The sequence below is a fragment of the Silurus meridionalis genome, chromosome 5 (assembly GCF_014805685.1).
Source record: "Silurus meridionalis isolate SWU-2019-XX chromosome 5, ASM1480568v1, whole genome shotgun sequence".
Lineage (NCBI taxonomy): Eukaryota > Metazoa > Chordata > Actinopteri > Siluriformes > Siluridae > Silurus > Silurus meridionalis.
This window is the reverse complement of record NC_060888.1, coordinates 21736396-21759944: the sequence shown is the minus strand read 5'-3', so window position 1 is coordinate 21759944 and position 23549 is coordinate 21736396. Positions and strand designations below refer to the sequence as shown.

The 23549-nt window shown below is 36.8% G+C and overlaps 1 protein-coding gene across 1 annotated transcript; it reads right to left on the bottom strand.

Annotated features, from left to right (window-relative positions):
• Window position 1: 1 nt before the first annotated feature.
• On the bottom strand, window positions 2–14592 carry si:dkey-234i14.6. Its single transcript, XM_046849970.1, has 5 exons — window positions 13822–14592; window positions 5913–6089; window positions 4235–4453; window positions 2073–2286; window positions 2–1131 (listed from the first exon to the last, which is right to left on the bottom strand). The coding sequence occupies exons 1-5, from the start codon at window positions 14293–14295 to the stop codon at window positions 953–955; spliced, it is 1263 nt and encodes a 420-aa protein (XP_046705926.1). The 5' UTR covers window positions 14296–14592; the 3' UTR covers window positions 2–952.
• Window positions 14593–23549: the final 8957 nt, after the last annotated feature.

Genomic DNA, 23549 nt, shown 5'->3' with positions numbered 1-23549 from the left:
GTACAATACAGAACTTCCATTTTATTGAATGTTACCACAAGCAAAATATCACTTATGAAAACAGTTTATTCCTACTGAAATAAGTGCACAGGAGAATGTGTGGCTGTGAAACCTGCGACTGTGAAGTTTTGCAAAGTTCTGTAAACGTGGTGCTTTTGCCAATCAGGAAAAATCTAAATGAAAGTTTGAAGAACCTGTTTTTCTTGGATATCCACTCCAAACAATGCACTATTTAGGAGTAAGCACTAGGTGGCAGTATAACGAAAAGGTATTTGCTCTAATGGTTTTAAACCTTAGCTTATATTTTAATATTATTTTAGATTAAAATTCCCTCTCATTCCATCCAAAGGCATTCATCCATGTATGTTTTTATTTTTATTAACAAACGTTACAAATCTACAGGCAATTCAGGTGATGCATAAAAATATCCAAAGGAATGAAAATGTATGTTTGTGATATCTTGAATGTCCTCCAGGCACTTCTGTACAGTATCAAGCCATAATTTTAGTAACTAACTTGATTAATAAACAACCTCCCATGATTTTGTAAAGATTTGTGATCGGTGCTGAAATGGTGTGGATCTGAACCCTTCTTGCTAGCCATGGCTGATAAATGTCACAGCATTGTAATTAAAAACAAAAAAAACGTTTGGTAAGGCCCATTTAAGGAAAAAATAGTAAGTACAGTCTGTGTATAAACTTAAACTTGAGTTTAAGATTCCATTATCCCTCACTTTGATAATACAGGTCCAATGCTGTTCCATATAGCCCACAAAAAAATTCATTTCACTTTTCACAGAGCTACAAAAACGTTGGTTCCTTTGTGCATTTACAACAACGGCAACATTCTTATGACAAAAAAAAGCAAAACACTACGCTTTACTTTACTCGGGACATTTATAAGCCTTTAGAGACAACACTGTTTCCCCTGCATCTAACTCTCACAAATCCGGTCATTCAAACATAGCTGCAGCCAATCCAGTTTGTCTGAAGGTCTCCGCCACGTGTTTGGAGTGCTGGATTTTAGCCGAAAGGGCTTCGAAAACATCGTTCTGATCCTGAGCAGTGGCAGTTCTGTAGATAAACAGTCCCAAAGACTCCAAGCCCCTCATGCCAAGGTTAACACCACAACCTTTCAGAGAGAAAAAAAACACCTTATATGATCTGTTTTCACATAAGATAATTCCCAGCATAGAAGCTATTTGCAGTACAGTCTATAAAATTCAAAATCATCTGACATGTTTTATTCACCATCCATTATTTTTCTTAAACCACTTGTGCACTGTAAATATAAATGAGATAAATCATGTATGTCAAGTCATTTAGAAGAAAAACAAGCTATGAAGATGAACATAACCAGTAACTTATAAAAATATAGTCACGAATGGAAGGTCAGATTTCACCAAAGTTTCACGTGAATATTTCACCAAGTTTTTAGATACCAAGCAGGATATTCATCTCATTCTGATATGATTATTAGAATTACACAGCTTTCTTGCTTATTTTGGTATCATCTAAAGAACTTGACATTATATTAAACTCATCTAGCAACTTAAAGCACAACAGATATGAAGCCTATAATTCAGAGTACTAGCATCATATAATGCTTTTTAGATTATTTTAAAAGTTAATAGTATTGTATATCTTACAGCATACATATCAGACAGGAGTATACAGCAGTATATTCAGTGTGACCCTTGAAATGACATCTCAAAATAATAATATATCAGTCAGTTAGTAGTCCATCTGAGGGTATATCTAACAGTAAGATGACAGTACATATATTTGATCGTATATCTGATAGAATATATATTTATTGAGTATTTATGAGAGTTGGATATATTACAGTTAGTTGTATATTTCAAATGTAGTAGTTCAAGTGAAAGCATGTCTGTCTGCGAGTAATATATATCATTGCTAGTAGTATATTGCAAATCTGCAATTAATACATCTGTAAAATAAAAAATACTCCTCACAGTAGTAGCTGCAGTGTGTTTTTAGAAAAATATCTTACAGTTAGGAGTTTACCTGAATCAGTGAAGTCAAACAGTGGACAGAGGGAAACAAACTTACCAGTATCAAAGTTTAGCATGCGTGCTGCCTCTCCCTCCACAGTAACGGCCACATTATTGCCCTCGATGTAGGCCGCACTGATGCGTCGGTGAGACAGCATGATCTCGAAAAGCCTGCGGCTGCACTGCATGCGGTGCAAAGTCAGCTCACTCACCCGGGGCTCAATATCTGTCTTATAAGCATTGAAGGATTGGTGAAAGATGTTCTTCATTATCTAGAATGATAGAGTTGGAAAGAAAACGCATTAAAGAGGTGTATGAATGCGTGCTTTGCTAACAAAACATCCAGGGTTCAGAATGACGTATTCAATATTGAGTAGGAACATGTAAAATATGGAAAAATCTGTAGAACAAAACACTTGGATTCTACTTATTGAGCTATAATCCAAAAAAAAGAAAAATCTTTTGTGTTTATCAATGCCCCCGTCATCATCCTTTGGTGTCTTGGTAACGTCTTTCCTATCCTCTGCACCCATCTCACTCAGACACATGTGCTCACACACACACACACACACACACACACACACGCACACACACACACACACACACAAACTGATTCACCCTTGCTGTAACCAGGTAACAGCATGTGTTTCTCTGAATGACGTGTTCTGTCACACTATCGGCTGTGCACTCTGACGCCACTGTCTTAATAAACCTCGCACTCTGTCTCCATCTCCAACTCTCTCTTTCGCCCTCACTGTTTGCCTCTGTTTTACAATTTTTCCTTAAGCCCTGACCTTGCCTTCTTTTGTACTCTTTCCTTCCTCCTCTTTTTCTGCATTATCCTTGAATTGCATATCCTATGGACCTCTATGTAGTCTCAGCAGGATGCAATGTTCTTGCATCTTGTCATCAACTCACTCCCCCCAACTGTTTTTTCCCTCTTTGTGCTGCACTCAGCAATGCTTCAGCAGCAGTGTGAGAAAGTAACAGAGTTGCATTGAAATTCAGATTTACATAGAATACTTTCACTAATAGTGATATTCACTTATGAAATTTGCAACCAACATTTCTAGTAAACAGAAAAGTGTAATAACTTTAAACAAATAGTTGCACAACAACCAGAGCCATTGCACTTCTATGTACTTTGGTGTGGTTCATTTTTTCTGTCTCTTTCTGTCTCTGCATTAAATCCCCAAGGGATCAGGTGTGCATGTGCGAGAGATGCCTTACAGTGTACTAGATCTTTTTTTTATATATACTACTATATCTGTAATTATGAATACCAGTGTTTTCAACCTGTGAAATCACACTCTTTGGTCTTATTGATTTTCTTTTTTTTGTCACTTTGGTTTCTACATAGACTGTATAAAGCCAGACTGATATGTATGATAAGTAAAATGCTACAGGACTGTTCCAGGATTTACTCTTGATGTATACATATTACACTGATCAGGCATAACATTATGACCACCTGCCTAATATGGTGTTGGTCCCGAGTTTTTGCTGCCAAAACAGTCTTGACCTGTCAAATATTAACAGCATTAACTTCTTCAGCTACAGGAGCTCGTCTGTTCGATCGGACCATATGTGCCAGCCTTTTCTCCCCATGTGCATCGATAAGCCTTGGCCGCCCATGACCCTGTCTCCGGTTCACCACTATTCCTTCCTTGTACCACTTTTGATAGATATTGACCACTGCAGACTAAGAACAGCCCACAAGAACTGCAGTTTTGGAGATGCTCTGACCCAGTTGTCTAGCCATAACAATTGGGCCCTTGTCAAACTGGATCATATCCTTACACGTGCTCACTTTTCCTGCTGCTAACACATCAACTTTATCAACAGAATATTTACTTGCTGCCTAATATATCCCACTCACTAACAGGTGTCATGAACAAGTTATAATCAGTGTTATTCACTTCACTGTTCATAATGTTATGCCTGATCTATGTATACCAGACTTCCTACCCAACAAGACACAAACAAAATCACAGAGAGTAGTTTCAAAACATGTGAAATATATTCTAAAATAACTGTGCTTATAATATTGATGTGTAATAGCTGTCACTAGTTTCTCACTACTTTTCAGTCTGGAAATTAATCCCTCCCGTAGCTGATATACTGCTCATTAGTAATCATAATAATAAATTAGTGGAAGAAATGTAACTGCGGAATGCAAAAGATGGTACTGAAGTAAGAAGTTAATCATAGGTTTATTACTGAGGAGTTGGCGGTGTGACGCAAGAATCGCAGCATTTTTGAGTCTGTCGATGTGCAGGCGAGGGCCATGTATCTGTTGCGAAATGTTCCATAGATCTTCAGGTGAAAACCAGGCTTGGCTGAGGTTTGAGATGAACTGCGTGGTTCTTTAACCGAGTCAATGCCGTATGCTGACAGGTCAAAGTACAGGCTGTGAGCCCTGATCTCTGGTGTGGGGACCTGTATAGAAGAGACAAAACACAGTACCATTGCTGATTGCCAAAGCTCAACAGCACATGAAAGTCTACAATTTATCCACCGGCAGAACTAGAAATAATATGTCCTGAAAATAATCCTGTCCTTTCTTTACATGTATTTTGTAAATGCAGGACAAAACAAAACGTTTGTTCTTTACACATTTCATGTCAGTGTAACATCAGTGCAATTCAAATTAAATCACACATTTCTTAATATCCACCAGCTTTCATTCGGATGAAAAGGAAAATAACACAAAATATATTTATATATTATGAATGAAAGGTAAGGTTTTGTTCTCTTCTATTTTTGGCAGGGGCTGTGAGTAGTCTAAACATAGGGTCATTGCTCTTTCTTAACTTAATCACACTTGGGAATTTGACTGCTGCATCACATTTTCTGTGTAAGGCAGAATCCACTTGACAAGCAATTACTAATTCGCAGAATCCCAGCATAATAAGACCAGTGAGGTCACGCAAGGAAATGATTTTAATTTCAGCTGGAAATAAGACTAGGAAATGAGACTTTATGAGTCTCCAGACTCAGATAATTCAGAATTTTATTTTATCTTCACACATATGTCAATCAAATGCACTGTTACCCACTGTTTGAACAATACAGAGACTGCAGCCTCCAATAAACTGAATACACTTGATCCAGCCAATTCTCAGAGATTTGGTGTATATTGTGGGAGTGTATTTATATGAAGGCCAGTGCAGACCTTTCTTTGAACTTGTCTACTTCCTATTTGTCACTGCATACCACCCATTGACTATTAACAACTTTACTAATCTTCAGCTTAACTTAATTATATTTCTTTCAGTCCTGGTTTACTGGCAGCAGCTGGCCCATGTGCTATTCTTTTCTGGCTAAAAGCATTTGAGCATCTAATATTTAAAGACCTAAAAAGCATGCATCCAGTGCCGTCAGTAATACCAGACTGGTCTGATATTATAAATAGCAGGATAATTCATTTAATATCAGATTGTTCTCTTTGCTAGGCCTTTGTTCTTCCATATGTATTATGCATAGAAGCTTCTGTCTAGAAATTGTATTGGTAATATGTAAAAAGATTTGTGACCACCCTCGTGGCTTGCATATACATGCACAGATAACCACATGCTCCTGAACAGAATGCATAACAAACAAATGAACCAGGAGGACCAAAAAACAGCTGCAAAGCTAAAACAATGATGATAACACACCAATGTCAGACAGTGGTTTTTAAAAACATAAAAGAAAAGTAAACCTCTATTGCGCTTGTTTGTAAAAGCCAAAGAAATATGTTCCTAAAATAGGTAATGAGAAATAAAAGAATTCAAATCCGAAAAGCACTATGGACTCTTTTGAAAAGCCACGATCTATAGGCCACATTTATGCTCCCGATCAGATCCTTTCTCTGCATCGATCATCATTAATAAGTTGAACATCTTTACAGACTAACCTGTCTTTGGTCGAGTCTCTCTATCATGGCATTAGCTCCGAACGCATGACAGGACTCTACAATATACTCCGAACTGATTCCCAGTACAGAGCAGGAGTCACCACAGGAGCCGTCGGCTACTACAATAACTCGGGGCCATTCACCACTGGGAATCCTCCTCAGATATTCATCTGTGAACTAAAGAGCAAAAAACAGGGTGAGCGTGAGAGAGATGGAGAGAGAGAGAGAGAGAGAGAGAGAGAGAGAGAGAGAGAGAGAGAGAGTTTAAGTGCCCTAAAACAATGTTTTAATTTCAGTGTTTTTGATATTTGAGGTGTATGTGCATGTTTGCGCACGCGTGTGTGTGTGTGTGTGTGTGTGTGTGTGTGTGTGTGTGTGTGTGTGTGCACTGAGGGATTCTTAGTTTTAAAGCTGCACTTCTACTTGTTACTGTTCAGTGTGTGTGTGTGTGTTAGTGTGTGTGTGATTTATTGTAATTGACAACTCTATTTTTCTTTAGTCCATAAAAGTTCTGCGCATTTTTTACTTTGCTATGAACATTATTATATTAAAACCATACCATACAAACAAAACCTTTTTAGGGATTCCACAGCCAAAACAATCTTGGTCCAAAGACTGAGTTCTTCTTTTTACACTGTATAATTTTGTTGTCTTTGTGTGCTGTCAACCTGGATAAATAGTGTTAACTTAAAAAAGTGCTAACCCCTACCATTAACCTCAAATTTGGTTACTTGTCTTAATTTGAGCCATGTAATTATTTACAAATACAAATAATTGATGTACATTTAAAAACGTTAATGACAAACAACATTTAATTTTTTTTACCCATTCACTTACATATTTCCAATAGCTAGCCTCACTGTTAATTGAGCGTGATGTGATAGCTGATCTTCCTTGTTACTGTACAACATCTCAGTCTCTGAAACAGATTGACATTTTGTCACCCCAAATGCCATTAAATGGAATCTGAATCAATTCTAGCTTCTTTTACTGGGTGTGAGATCCATATCACATTACTGTAGGCCAAAAAATCACAGATAAGCCTGAACATACACTACAGACAGGCCAAATGCAAACACTTCAGCTGCTTATCAATAATCCAACAGCTTTATGTTTATTAAACTGTGACCTTGGTGTTACGACATGCTTGCATGAAAAAGAAATGAAGCTCTTTTAAGTATTCTTTAGTTGTTGTTTTTTTGCTGCAGGCTTCAGTTTAGTAATACAGCAGTGTGCGGTAGAGATAAGAAGGCCAAGGAAACCCAAACAAAAAATCAGTCATGACTAAAAATAAAAGCTTTTCCATTTCCAGGCAGAAACAAGCATTCAGATAGCAGGCAGTGAAAGCAACTGGCCCTTACAATAGAACAAGATGGAGGAGAGGAAAGCAGCAGGTCAGCTGTGAATCAGAGCTCTGATCGGAAACCAACACAATAACAGAGAGAGAGAGATAGACAAAGTGAGAGAGTAGGAGAGAGAAAAAAAATGGTAGGAAGACCAAAGGGGAACAGTGAATCTATTAAAAGGCTTTATTGCTCTCGCTTGCCTTGTTCCTGCGTCAGCGCTGTTAACCCAGCCTTTACTAAACACAATCACCTCCATCCCACCCAACTCCATGCTAGCTGATGCTAATAAGATTGCACAATTCTGTAATTTTATTTTAGTCATTTTATAGACATTATTTTGACTCAACAGAACTCTCCATTTAACTGCATTCATGAAACGAGTAATAAGGTCAGCCTCTAACATTCAGCATCAGGTGTTCCTTCTGCAAGAGAACGCAAAAAGCAATTTCCGGGGCTTACTGTGCAATGATCTGGGCATTTACTTCTTTTTATGTGTTCTATATCAGCAATATTTCTCTTACAGCACATTATTTCTCTGCATGCCAGACAGCGGAAATGTTCAAGCATCAAATTTTCATTGATCTTGTGTAATCTTGTTCTGGGCTACATTGTTTTCTGTTGATTACTATGAAAACTACTTGCCCAAAAAATCACAGAATATCCAAAGGCGATGTATAAAGTATATTAACAGCATTAATATATTAATAGTACATCTAATGTAATTTTTCGCTGAAGAGTTAATGCATAGTGTAAAGTCTGATATGAACTTTAGTCCTTATCCTAATCTAAAATGTAACTTAAATCTAGCATTCAAATCACAAATCTTATGAAATAAAATATTAACTATACTGTAATAATCTCATTGCAACATACATTTCAATTTGACAACCTAATGCTGCCAGGAAGTTGTCAATCACTCATTCCTGATATTTATTCCATCTCTTGGTCCTTAGTTGATCCAGCTCTGTTACTTGGTCTTCTTATTTATAGCTTGAAAGCCAATTATCACCATGATTGTGAAAAAAGAGCAAGAAATACAAAAATGATCCTTAAAGAAAACGTACAGACCAATTATTGAATATTCATCTGATGCATGGAAAAAAGGTAGAGAAAATTACGGGTGGTTCTTTTTTATATACTAAGGCAACTCCATTATTGCATAATAATCTTTTAAGCACTGGTAATAAACAGTTTGTTTTTAAAGCCTGGTCTGATGGTTGGGTTCAGACATTGAATAACATTTATTGTGATAACGGCCTCAAATAGGTTCAGGAATTAAGTGCTGAATTTTCTTTACCTGGATTTTCTTTTTTTATATATTTAAGACTAAGGTCAGCTTTAAAGGCCTACGGCATTCCTTGGACCTCTAATGGGCTCCCACATCCTCTGTGGGAGTGGTTGGACATTAATACTGCTTCTAATGGTTTAGTTTCTAAGATTTATAATTCAATCCTTTTACTGCAGTATACTTATATTCCAGCTATCCACTCCTGGGAAAGGGATGGTCTTGCTGAACCTGATTGGGATGTGGTATGGGTCAGATGTTTTACTGCTTCTAAGAATCTTGCACATCAGATGATACATTATAAATGTATCAATAGGGCTGATACCACTCCCAGTGTACTATACAAGATGAAAACTTTTGGAAATTGGACAAATATTGTTGTGATGTTACCAGATAGACTGAAAAGTTGACATCCCTACTATGCTTATTTGACTTTTATTTCTTCTATCTTTTCTCCTCTTTCTATGTACAAGTGGACAGCTTCATGGCATCTGTTTGTACATAGTTCCTTTGAATTTTGAGCTGTGATATGTTTCTAAATCTGTAATAAAAATGTTGATAACAAAAAAGAAATACAAAAGTAGCACAAAATCACAATTGCAACTAAAACTTATCCTAAACCTGGAAATGCTCAGAGAGTCATATTGACATAATTATTATTTATATAAAAATATTCCAAAAAGCATCAAACTTATTTTTATCTTTCATCTTTGGTGCTTTGAGTTGGATCTCAATTTTCAGACACTCTGTGGTGCTTTTTCCCAAGCTGAACAAGGGACCATTTGGGGTATAAGGAAAATACGGTCAGTTGGTGGCAGGGACATAGCTGGAACCAGATATGGGTTAGTAAATATAGGCAGGCACTATACAAGACCCATCCTTGACAACATGCTATGCATACAGGAGACCTGACTTCCCCACCTCACACCTCAACATGTGCTAAATAAGGAGCCCAGCCTACCATACACATCACACAATCCCCAGCAATGACCAAATGCTGAGTATTTCTTTGTTAATTTTTTTAAAGGTGTATAAGTGTTAAAGTGTATTAGTGTATGTTAATACTTATCTATTTTTTTTATATGTCTGAGTATTCTTTGGACCATTGTAGTGATGACTATTTCTTTGTTAATTTTTTTTAAATAAATGAACTTAGTGTAGGTTAATATTTAATTATGATTTTTTTTTAAAGATATTTCTATCTAGCTTAAGTTTTGACCTAATTGACTACTCATTCAAATTCAGACCCACAAACCTGTAACATTTTTATATTTATTTCAGATTGTGCGATATTACATTTATTGGCTCATGGACTGACTGACTGTACATTATTTTTCAGCTATGTCATATGCACATTCTTATCAGGTCTTTGTTAGGAACATAACACTGTTTTTATACAAAGGTGTATTGTTAGTAATTGGAGTTAGGTTAGAGGAACCAGTTGGAATATGTCCCGCTGACCTGCACATTGTTTGCTTCCCCAGGCTATGCTTGCACCACTGTCAAATCTACTCCAAGCCTTTCACATTTTATCTCATCCCCAGGTTAGTTAACACTAATAATGTTAACTTATGAAATACAAATAGTTTAAATGCCTGTAAGTTCCTCTTTAAAGAAATTAGTAACATTATCAGACATTTTCTCTCTAGGTTTACAGATTATATTTGTTCATTTGTATTTGAAATAAAAAATTTAAATACATTTAATGCTGTAATAAGTGGGTCAACAGGATTCTGTTTCTCTTGTGCTGCAGATGCTCCACATCTCCTTAAATCATAGAGAACTAACAGGTGATAATAAAACAGAAAAACTAATGGTATGAAGCTCAAAACCTTTCTAAGTAATGTCATAGAGTAAAGCAAGCTGCAATGTCTGGATATATAAGAAGTATAATGTTAAAATACAGGCTAACAACCAGAATGTGCTGCAAGGATGAAAAGCCTAAAGCCATCTGAAACAAAACCACTTACTAGGTTTCCTTAATGCTTGGTAATTATCCCATTTTTACCTTAGCCCATAGTTTTTTACATATTTTGTTCTTGTTTGTGCTAAGATATGCCAAATAGCTCCATATGGTGTGCATGCAGTCTTACCCAAATGTAGAAGACTTGAAAAAGAAAGAGAACGATGACAAAACATCAACTGGAGCAATTTTCAATATTAATAAACAATTGTTAATAAAGTTGCTCAAAGTATCACATTTAGAAAGAATGTGATTAATGCCTAGCAAACACAAATATAAAAATGTAATCTTATTGTTTTCTGTCATTGATTTTTATTCCACAAATGTTCAGATAACTCACTCAGTATCTGGATGATATTAACATACTACAGCCATGTGCCTGCAATAAAATGTAATAACAGGTTAGGATCGGGACTTTGTTCACATTCCTGACGGGTGAGGAAAGGTATGCTTATGTTACACAACATCTTGTAGAACAATTTTCTACAAATAGATAACAGTAGTGATAGACAAAAAAACCCAGATGTATTACTGAGGAACTCTTCTTCTTCTTCTTCTTCTTCTTTAGGCTTTTCCCATTAGGGGTAGCTACAGCGGCTCATCCACTCAATACTAATTTGTCCTCTACATCTGCCGCTTTCAAACAAAATACCTGCATGTCTTCCTTTACCACATCCATAAACCTCCTCCTTAGTCTTCTGCTTTTCCTTCTTCCTGATGGCTCTATTTGCAGCATTCTCCTACCAATGTACCCCACGTCCCTCCTCTGCACATGTCCAAACTGTCTTAATCAAACCTCCCTCACTTTGTCCCCAAAACATCCTACATACACCGTCCTTCTAATAAACTAATTTCTAACCCTGTCCATATTCGGCACTCCCAAAGAAAATCAATATATTTAACTCTGCTACTTCTTTCCCATAACTTCATGGGGTGACTAATCAATTTTATTTCTCTGTAGTTACTGCAGGTCTGCACATCCCTATTATTGTTAAAAACCAGTACCAGCACACTTCTTCTCCATTCCTCAGGCATCCTCTCACCTTCCAAAGTTTTGTTGAAACAACCTGGTTAAAAACTCCACTGCCATCTCTTCTAAACATCTCCACACTTCTACCAGTATGTCATCTGGTCCCACCGACTTTCCACTCTTCGTCCTCTTAACCGCTGCTCTCACTTGCTCCTTACTAATCCTATCTACTTCCTGCTTCACCACCTCCACCCTTCTCTCTCTCATTTTCCTCATTCATAAGCTGCTCAAAATACTTTCTTCATCTTCTAAACACACTCTCTTCACTAGTCAACACATTTACATCTCCATCCTTTATTGCTCTAACTTGCAGCACATCCTTCCCAGCTCAGTCCCTCTGCCTGGCCAATCGGTACAAATAGTGATGAACACATATGCACATTACATTTCTTTGCCTGAAAAAAGTGTAAAACTGTAAAAAATCTATGTAAACAAACAAAAGAAACGTAATAAAAATTCAAACAATAAATAATATTGTGCCAAAAAGCACTATTTTGTACTATTGAACCATATCTTGTTTTTTTAATCATTGTAAGTTATACACAATAGTCTTTTACAATAATTTATCAAATTTGGTGGTGCAGCAATTTTATTACATGAAGAAACTGAATAAGAAAAAAACGTATGTTCACAGACACAATAATAATATTTATATATTGTGGAACCAGGATTGTGGAAGCTCACGTTAATTAAAATTTAATGATGAAATAGTTGCTGTAAACCCTGAAAAAAGACATATCCAGTGTGATTAGCTTGCAACAGAGCCTGTGATTTAAGCAGCAGGACATGTGAATTCATACCAAAGTTGTTGTTAAGACATTGTTTTGAACCGTGTATGTATAATCTGTGCTGACTGAGTAATGACTGTTGACAGTTTTACTCACCGTTTACATAAAGGAGCGGCCTTTCCCTCTGTCCTTTACTCAATCTATAACTGTAAATGACCATGCACATTTAACAATTGCCCTTTGCTTCATATTTTACTTTCAGCTCTATACACTGATCTTATATGTTGCACCACAGACCTGCATGAATGTGAATAATGAATATTATTCAGCTTGTTGTTTTATGAGTTAGGAGGAGGAATGATTAGATTTTGTGTGAAACCACACCTTTTACCACAGCATTTTTTCCAACATTACATTAATACGCAATTAGGAAATATGTCACGCAGTTGTGTAGCTACAAGGCAGGCAAAACTTGCATAGAGTCTAAAGCACTGATGGGGAAAAACTGACCCACAAAATGTCAAAATGTTGGGCCTTTCTAAAAGCTCAGATTCTCAAAGTGATGAGTACATCACAAACACAAATATCAAAACTTAATCTCATTGGTTTTTTATTGATTTTTATTACACAAACGTTCTGATATATATGTATTAACATACTACAACCGTGTGCATGTAATAAAATTTAATAACAGGTTAGGATCGGGACTTTGTTCACATTCCTGTAAACAAACAAACAAATACTTTAAATAAGGCCTACCTCATTAGTAATGTTAGCTTTTAAATGTCTGTGAAAGAAATTTTTATGTCGAATGTACATGGTCTTGTCCAAAGATAAAATTTATTTATTAGGAAGTAAAAAGAGAAAGAGGAAGTAAAAGCACGAAAAAGAAGAGAGCTAGTGGGACATAGTGAGAATAACTGGATTACTGATGACAATAGCAAAACAAAAATATAATGAGGCATAGTTCCTAAAATGCAAATGATTACTTCTTAGACAGCACTCAAATACATATGATTAATATGTCTGTATGGATTTGTATTATAAGTGTTGAGAGGTGTCAGGGGTGCTTTTGGGGTCACAAGAACTGTTACAATTGCTATCATGCTATTGGATTATAATTATTTTGCAAATATAATAAATATAGTAGTATTTACACTGGATTTCATTGGTAGATGGACCAGGGTGTTTTTAATTGTCAGTTATTGTCGGGGTTATCTGTTTTTTTTCTGCTGTTAAACAACATGCAAATTCTGTATATAATATTCAGCAAGATGAAGGCATGTACTCAGTATACATGTGGGTATGAATTTGGTGCAGCTCTACTTTGATGAAGCCAATAGTAAAGACAAATGAATGAATTCATATATTTTAGTTTCTGAATATACTTTGCCGTATGCAAGAATCTTCTGTCATTTCTTTTTTTTGTTAAGGGGGGTTTTCTTGGGCCCCGTTTCCCCTGGTCCTTGGTAAAGCCATGTTTGAATGCACAGTGCTCTGTGTGTTAAACTCTGCAAACGCCGTCAAAGCATAATCTGTTTGCACGACCTCACTGACCTTAGTGCCCAAGTGAACTCTCACGTCGACTTTCTGCTTCTTTTGCTCCAGCACGCTTAGCAGGTACTCCTGAAACACGCCGATCCGCGTAAAGAAGTGATCATTGTGCCAGCAGCCCTCCATGTTGTCGAAGTCCACGCCGAGACCAAGAAGAAAGCGCACGCTGCGAGGGTCCAGGGCAATTTGCTGCGGCCGGCAGAGCAGCGCGCTGCGTGTGCGCTCATCCAGCACGGTGAGCTTCAGGACCTTTCCGCTGCGGACAGCGACCAGCGCCGCCGTTAGACCCACCGGTCCGGAGCCCACCACCAGCAGCGAGATGCGCGCCCGCCACTGCCGCAGCCCGTCCACGCTCCCCTTCACTACCACGTACACAGCCACGGCCAGCAGTGTGCTGAGCGCCGTGTCGTACGCCACGCTGCCATAGTGCTCCTGCGCGCCGCCGCTGTCCGCGTCTTCCCCCCGCACCCCGTTCATATCGCGCTCAGGCGGTGCACCAAACCGACACTGAACCTCGGACAGATACTCCCATCGTGCTCTATAGCGCGGCGTCCCAGAAAGGAATCAGGCAGAAAGGGAAGACAATGTGCTTTCACTCCGATTACATTTCTCCAAAAATGCTACAACTTTAAATGCGTACACTCGGCGCGTAAAGTCTTGAAATGAGGACAAGTGGCGAAAAGCCGAGCTGCTGAACCGACTGCTGCGCGCGACTACGTGTGCGTGTGTGTGTGTGTGTGTGTGAGAGAGAGAGAGAGAGAGAGAGAGAGAGAGAGAGCAGTGTGTCTCTCCCTGTGTGTGTGTGTATGTGTGTGAGAGAGGGAGAAGAGAGAAGAGAGAGACAGTGGGTGTGTGAGATTGGGTGTGTGTCTAGACACGCCTCTTTTCACAGCGTTTTGAACCAGGACCTGGTCCAAACTTATCGCGTCGCATCTTAAGAAGGTCTAATTTCTGCATCGAAATATATTTATAGCACAAGTTTATAAGACGAATACAACAGTACTGATGTGGTCTGGTTGTTTTTTTTTTACAGATGGAGCAGCTGCGGCTGCATCTGGGCGCAGATGTGAATGATAAAATTTACGTTGTGTGTGTTTCGCAGTGTGGACATCCCCACATGTCTCACTACAGAGTGTCGTGCGGTCAGGCAAACTGAAAAACTGAACATATGAGTCAGCCTGAGACTCGACAGATGGACCGACGATAAAGGCTATAAGTCTCTGGTGTAAATTGTATTTGTTCTCGGTTTCGCACTGACCGGTGTAGAAGCGAGATTAAATGGGACCCCTCTCCCATGCAGTGCGCTCAGCATTATCAGCACAAGACAAATGTTGCTCGAGCTGCACAGGCTGCTGCAACATGAACTGACAGTTCCTTTTTAGGTCTTATTGATCGAAGGGGAGCTAAAATAAGACCAGTCTATGAAGGAGATAACTGATGGAGAACTGGAGCGCTATTCCATGACAGTGCACAAATCCAATTTAAGAGAGTAGTAGAAATGAAGTAGATTTTTGTCTGCACCTATATGATGACTTTTCAGTCTTAGAAAAGTAGTTAAATCTAGAACCTTTCATTGTGTGCCTCTGGCAACCCCCTAAATGTTGGATGTATCTACAATAAATCAGAAGCCTGGAAACTTTTACTTAAACCTTTCCAATAAATAATCCCAAAACCAGGAACTTGGAGTAAATTAAATTTACAGCCAGAGACTCACAGCCTTTGTCATTGGTCAATATACATAAAATTGAGTCTCACTCAGTCTGACTGACTCTGCAGTAGTTACAATAACAGTGTATAGGTAAAGTTAAAGAACCATGTGCCAACCAGTAATGCAGAGGACATTAAATTAAATGAAATAAATGAGAAGTAGGGTGCAATAAACTGAGATAAACAGTATATGTGTATAGGTAAACAGCATGATGCATGCAATATAATGCAGTAGGTAGATTACAGTGAATGCAGATGTGTAGATAACCTAATAAAACCTATTTAGTAAGAAATAAAATATGACTGGATGTGCTTTGTGTATAAAAATTAAAATATTCATTTAAATGGTCTTGTGTTGCAGCCCATAACGAAGTCTTATCACCCTTGAGTTAATTATCTTTCAATAAAAGCACATCAAAAAGTATTTAATACCTTTTATATCTTGGCCAGCACTTACTTTTGTTAATTAATTTCGGGTTGACACTGCATGCTTTTAGTTATTTATAGTTACATTTAATTTTTAAAACGTTGGCTTCTGCTATCACATAGTTTGTAGCAGCTATAAACAGTTATTCCTTTCCCAGTCCCTCTATTTTTCTCTCTCCACTGAAACCAGAAAGTGCAAAGACCTCTGTTGTGAAGACCCTTCCAGAGTGGTAAAGACTAAAAGACTGTTATATATAAATCTGCTACACAATACACTGATCTCATCGATTAAATCTTTATTGTAGATTATTAAGTAGTATCTGTCATACAAGGCCTGATGAATGAGTTTTTACCACAAAAAACTATATTAGAACTAATTAATGAATATTAACCTGCATAAATGTCACCGTTGTTCAAGCTGCTGTTATTAAAAAAAAAAAAAAAGAAAAAGCAACCCTATAGTACATAGATATTCAAAAGTGAGAAATGAATTATAACATGAGTAAAATAACCCAATTGGCTTTTCGGTGTGCATCTGTCTTCATTTTTGCTCATAAGCCACTTGACTAATTCGTCCATTAACTAGCAGTATCACTAAACAGCCACCACTAGCCTTCCTGTCTACACAGAGTAATGTGATTTTGAATAAGCTATCTCTGCTGTCTTTGGTTTTGAGATTTTTGTCCATCTTAGGACTTCCTCTTAGCTACAGTTGCCATGGGTTCACTCTTTGACTTCAGGTTGATTGCAGTTGGAAATGCTTTGCAGCAGCGGCAGCGGCAGAAAAGGTCACTCAAAAATATGAAATTGCTGTGAATAAAGGAAGCCTGATAGGAGGTTGATGCACTCGGCTCTCAGCTGCTATATTACTGAGAAGTGCACAGAGAGGTAGCTACAGAATCAGTCCACAGAATAAAATCTACATTTATATTTAATGTAAAACTCTATTACTTAGACTTACAGAAATACAGAGGTGTTTGTCAAATGAAATCTACAGTATGGTGAAAGTCTAAAAACAGCAGTCAGTGTTTATAAATGCAATGTTTTTAGAAATAAAGTATTCATTAATTAATTCATTCATTTGTGTCCTCTCTTGAAGCGATGTTTCCTCAGCCATTTTATGAAGACTGTAAATGGATTTTTTTTGCAGATCTGCACATCTGAGTGCCTTAAGTTTATTCACCACCTTGGGCATTTGGACAAAGATTTTCAGCTTGTTTTGAAATGTTGTGAATCTCAGGGGCTCAAGGTATTGTGTATTCAGCTTTTCTGCATTTTAACTGTGGATCAATAGAAACCACACTGTAGAGCATTGCACAGCACAAAGCAAGCTGTGTCAGCAAAAACAATCTCTCTCACACACATACACACACACACACACACAGATAAAGAGAAAGAGAGAAAGAGAGAGAGAGAGAGAGAGAGAGAGAGAGAGAGAGAGAGAGAGAGAGAGAGAGAGAGAGAATACACATATACCACAATGATTACGAGTTAAAAGAGGACATTTTTAACCAATCTTCATTTTGGAAAGTATTGTATAACAGCACACATACATTTACATATAAAGGGAAAGCATCTTTAATAATACCTTGGTGGTGTAGTTAGAGAATTATAGAACGTAGAAGTATACAGTAAATGATAGAAATCCTGGTATTGACATTTAACAAAAACAGCATAATAACTGGGCTGTAGTGCAATCAATACAATATTTTCACAAATACATATGTGCATGAAAAAGAGAATTGTGCTGCTCTTCACAGTCATTACTGCAAATACTTCATGTCTGATGCATATCTCACTCATGTAGAATCTGTTGTAGTGATTTAGACTTGCTCACTTATTTCTACTTCAGATTCTTTTGTCCTTCTTCTGTGAATCACACACTTTACATCACATCATGGTAACAGCTTGATGTTTGCTTCATGTAGCCTTCAAGCAGCTGAACATAATCAGTAGGCTGTAAGTGGTGCAGAATGAAGCCTTTTTTACCAGTTGAGACAATCATCTTTCAGCTCGTGTACTGAATAGATGTTTATGGAGAAGATAGTAAGGATAAATGTGTAGGATAGCACTAAAAAGTTAGAACGGTAAAAAAAAATGCATTATATGTTACGTATATTTTTTTATAATCACTACAGAGTAATAAAATAATAATGCATTTATCTCTGAAAGACTGCAAGCCAGTTTAAAAGACTGTCTGTACAAATCTAGAGCCAATAAAAATAAGAGTTTCCTGCTAAAAGTCTAGAGAAGCCAAATTCTTAATCAGCAGCAGCAATGTCTGAGACAGTGGAGACAGATGACCATCCCTGGCCTAATTTCTCTAGTTGCTTTTGTTTTATTAATGTGAACTAAAACCCATGGTGACATTGGCATTTCACAACTCAATATGCAAACGTGAACATGTACAGGTAAGCCATGAGCTTGCTGGATAAGCTACACTAGCTAGCCAGATCTTTTGATGTTTTACAGTATAAAAGTTCAGAATTAAACCCCAGACGCACTTTCAGTGTTTGGTAGTGATAGCCTGTGTAGGTTGAATACCTTTTTTTGGAATACTGTTATGGTTTATAGTTTAGCATGATATGTAAGGGGCTTTATTGTTAGATAGATAGCAATGTTACTAGAAACCTTACCTTACCTTACTTCAGCATAGCCGGTTAAGTGTGTTGATGGTTGACAAAAGTAATTTGTACAAGTACTAGATGACACTTTAGTTGCGTTTGAGAAATTGTATTTATCACTATACATTTGCTCAAGTAAATTATTATTTATTTTAATATGTTTTATTATTATTAGAATAGAAGTATTTTTACACATCTGTGTTTAACTGGTAATGTTAAGATCAAACAAATATACACCATGAAGACATAAACCAACCAGGCATAACTTTATGGCCACCGATCAGGCATAACATTTTGACCACATACCCAATATTGTGTTGGTTCCCCTTTTGAGGCCAAAACAGTAAGACTTACCTTCCCTTTGAGCATTAACAGCATTAACTTTTTCAATAATTTGAGCTTCAGGAGCTTTGCTGGATTAGATCACACGGACCAGCCTTTCTCCCCATGTGCATCAGTGAGCTTTGGCCACCCACGTCCCTGTCACCGTTTCACCACTGTTCCTTCCTTTGACCACTTTTGATAAATACTGCCCACTGCAGACTGGAAACTGTTGCAGTCTGCCATCACATCAACATGCTTCTAGAACATCAACTTTGAGGACAAAATGTTTACTTGCTGCCTAATATATCCCACCCACTAACAGTTGCCATGATTAAGAGATAATCAGTGTTATTTACTTCACCGCTCATAATGTCATAATGTTATGCCTGGTTGGTGTATAGTCTTCATATGTTGCCTGTTTCTCTGCTTATTCTCTCAACCTCACCCTTTTTATTTGCTGAACACTCACTCTCATTCACCGAAAGACTGTAGGTGAAATCTTTCGGTCTTATCAGTCATGTCACATGCAAAACAGAAGCTCAGTCTCTTTCATTCTTACTGAAAACAAACAAAGGAATAACACATAGGAGTGAATTTGGAATATAAATGCCTTGGTCTGCAGTGAACAGTGTGTGCATACATACTGTAGTTTTTTTAGGTGCCAACAATGTATTTAGGTGAGTGCGCTTTCATCCAATGCTGATATTCGGACAAAGTTAGCCAATGCGTATTGGAAACAAAGTCATTGATTAGCATAGATTGCTTTTTTACCACACAAGGTATTAAAGAAATATCTAAAATTAGCATGCAACGTTTTACAACTTTATGCAAAACAAGGAGGCTAATTGATATAACACACACACACACACACACACACACACACACACACACACACACACACACACACACACACAATATCTCCCTCTCCATTAAATGCAGTGAAGTGAATAACAGGTTCAGACACCTGCAGTAATTGGTTTCCACTCTTATTTTGGCACCTGGCAACCACCAAGCTCCAAAATGACTGCTTGTAGAAGAGAGAACTCAGGTGTTAATTAAAGATACCCAGCACAGTGCAGGAAAGCACAAGGGTAACAGCGGACTGCAGTCAGGTCACCTAGAAACTCGGAATTATCTATGCTCTTGGGTAACTTTAGTTGATGTTGAGTCATGTTGCGATGGTTACAGTCTTGTTTGCTTTTCAATGTTTTAATTAACTGAGGCAAATACTGACAGAATGAGTAATGATAGAAGCAGAGTACTCTTATGCTCCTCTGTCTTCAGTACAATTTATGTGTGCCTTAACGAGTTTGCACCTTTTAGAATGATCTAAACTCTTTCATGAGGAAAAATTAACCTAGGAAGGAGAATTTACTCTACCCTGTATATATATATATATATATATATATATATATATATATATATATATATATATATATATATATGAGTGTAAACTCTATTCTACTGACTGTAATCTATCCAACATGAGCCTGTGGTCTGAGGGAGAACAATGCAGTGATGAATTATTATTTAGAGAAAAAAAAGTTTGTTTTTAGTTTATTTTTATACAAAACATGAAGGTATAAGTACAAGAAGATTCAGAATAGAACAAAGCATCTGTCTTAGATCATGCATCAATGTTATCAGTGAATTAACAGTATGTCAGAAAATATTGCTACAGCTCTATTTCAAATTTTCCAAATGTTAGCATGCATGATAATAACTGTAAAAAACACAAACTAGATGAACACTAATACCTGAGAGAGTTCAAGTGAATTAATAAAAATGTAATGCAACATTTACTTAAAATACAAAAACACCTGAATCCTACATCACTCAAAAAAAATGTTTTAAGTAGGAACATCTTATAGCTATAGATACATTTTAGTAGTTTTTTTTTATTTTTAAGAGGCAGGTTAAGCTTTAAATTGTCTTATACTAGTATCTTTAAATACATTTTATAATAGGAAATTATAAGAAGTCCCAAAAGTTTTCAAACTTAGGGGACTATGTTTGGTAGCACAATGTCAGTTGTGCCTTCATCAGTGGATGTTTGTGAATGTCTGCTTCTCAGGTGGTTTTCATCATTTCCAGAATTTGTTTGGAAACATGTCATGTATTGTGCTTGTCATGTCTCCTGTTAAAGTCCATTACAACATTGCAACAGCTTTCCAATCCATCAAAAAGATTTCACACATAGTTTTTATTTTTTATTTGGGACACCCTGTAGATTAATCAGACATTATTTCAGATATTTCCACTTGCTACGGTGCTATTAAGTAATGCCCTTAATTATTATTAAGATATCATATCTTACACTGGTTTGAGAGTAGCAGGCTTGGCAGTGTTGCTGTGATTCAAAAACTTCAGTGTTATGACTCGAGTCTATACCGAGGCAACAGTCACAGATTGTACATGATAGGTGCAAGTCTCTAACTGTACACCTACAGCACAAGGTTTCACACAAAGAGATGTGTTTGAGCATGCAATACAGATATAAGTTTTAATTAACTAAATAATGTCTGTGCCTGATATACCAACATCAAGGCCACTGCTAACTGGAAGTCTAACGGTGTATTTTGTGCAATATTGAACAGGCTACAGAGTGTGGCTGACAAAATATTTTTAGTAATCATATATATATATATATATATATATATATATATATATATATATATATATATATATATATATACCTACAAATCGACCTAAATATACAGTCTTTTGTGTTGTGGATCATATTTGAAGTTTGCATTCAATGTAAATAAAAACCTATAATTGAACATAAAAAACATCATGAAGTCGAATACACAGTATCTTAGATTAGTAATGGCAGGGAGAAATTGTACAGATATACCTTTGTTTCAGAAAAAAAAGAAAAAGAAAAAAAAAAGAAAAGCACCAAATGGCTAAATTGTACTGGTCTGTGCTTCCACCCACACATGCCAGCTGAACTTACAATCTGTTTAAGAAGTCATTTTTTATAATTCTACTTGCATATAGGTGAATTATTTTAAGGGTCTCCAGTAGAATAGAAAAATTACATGCATATTTACATGTGTTTAAAATTGATTATTAGTTTATATAAACAATATATGATTAGGTAACAATTCTGCACATGTGACTTTGTGTAAACACTTGTGACAAAATGTAAATAAAATGTGATCACCTGTGAAAAAGAACCACTGATTTACAAAAGTCCTATCTGAGAAATTAAACCAGTCGCTCTATGTGTACATTGTTTGTGAAAATAAAAGAGCATGACCCAAATGTTAGAATATGATCATTCTCATATTAAGTCTCTGACTTTTCTGTACATTGTAAATTGTATTTAAGTGTAACAGTGACTTATAAAGAAGCACAAAATTTGTAATCTTGTCATCAGAACAAAAAAAAAATAAAGCCAGTTGTTAATATTTTCTCTTCATTATACAATCATTGTCTAGTCACTTTCTCTCATTATGTTAGATGAAAAGTACTGGCAGATTTTGTAACACAAAGCCTTTATAGAAGCTGAATCTCATTAGGCACATATTATCTGACAATTTCAAATGGTATTTCTGAGGTTAGTCCTAAAGTGCATCTGCTGTTCATTGGAATGAACGAATTAGTAAATGAGCACGCTTATCTGTGATTGCATGCAAATCGATTTACTGATGTCAGGATTACATCACATCTGTTATCATTTTAATCGTAAAATGTTTTTTTTTATCTCCACCAAGGTTTTGATTCTGGACATAGATTTGTTTGTGTCGTTTTGCAGATCCTTCACCTCATTCTGCCGCATTTTTAAACAGCAAATTCTCTCATGCTAAACACAGTCTCCCCTGTGCTCATTTGCTTATTTTCTCACAGTGTTGACATCTCCAGGGAGTGCAGTAAAGGGTTTATTGCCGCATTCGCAATCTTCCCTCAAATCCCTGTGTGGTACCGCATTCCTCCTCTCCCTGTACACAAAATTGACCTTGACACAAAAGGGGAAAACCTCCATAGGGTTCTGACAAAGGAAACAATGACTGGCTTTGTTGAACTAAAAATAGGTAACAGAAGTTTTCCAGTAGAGATGCCATGAGACCTCATGTGTAAAATGGCCTCAGAGACAGTTGGCGATGAGGATAAGCTTGCTCCCTGCCGAGACTAGATAATGTGGTAAATCCTGGCAGGCTGTACACTGGGCTTTGGGTGAATGCATATTTATAGACCAGCAAATGAGCAAAACTGTCAGTACTTGATTGTGTGGAATTTCTCCTGGCTTGTACTATGAATTAGGATCTTGCAGAACTTGGATTTGGTGTAATTTATTATCAAAACAAACACAAGCATAAATGTAGAGTGGCTGTATCCGTGGCTGTATCTATTTATGTGCTTCAAATAGTTATATCTGCATTTGGACTTGTAGTCTAAACTGGATTTTGTTATATTTTAATTAAATATGAAAACTCTAAAATAAAAGACACAGCTAGAAATAACAGTATAGCAATAGTTTCAGCAAATGTAAACTGCAAAAAATACAATCAAAATAGTAGCCTAATTTAAACATTTAATTTGAATGACCCTGACCAAATAAACACATCTCACAGCTTCTTTTATTCAAGTTAAAAATAAGGATCTTTCTTAGTCCAGCAAAATTCATATTTCACTGCTCACTTA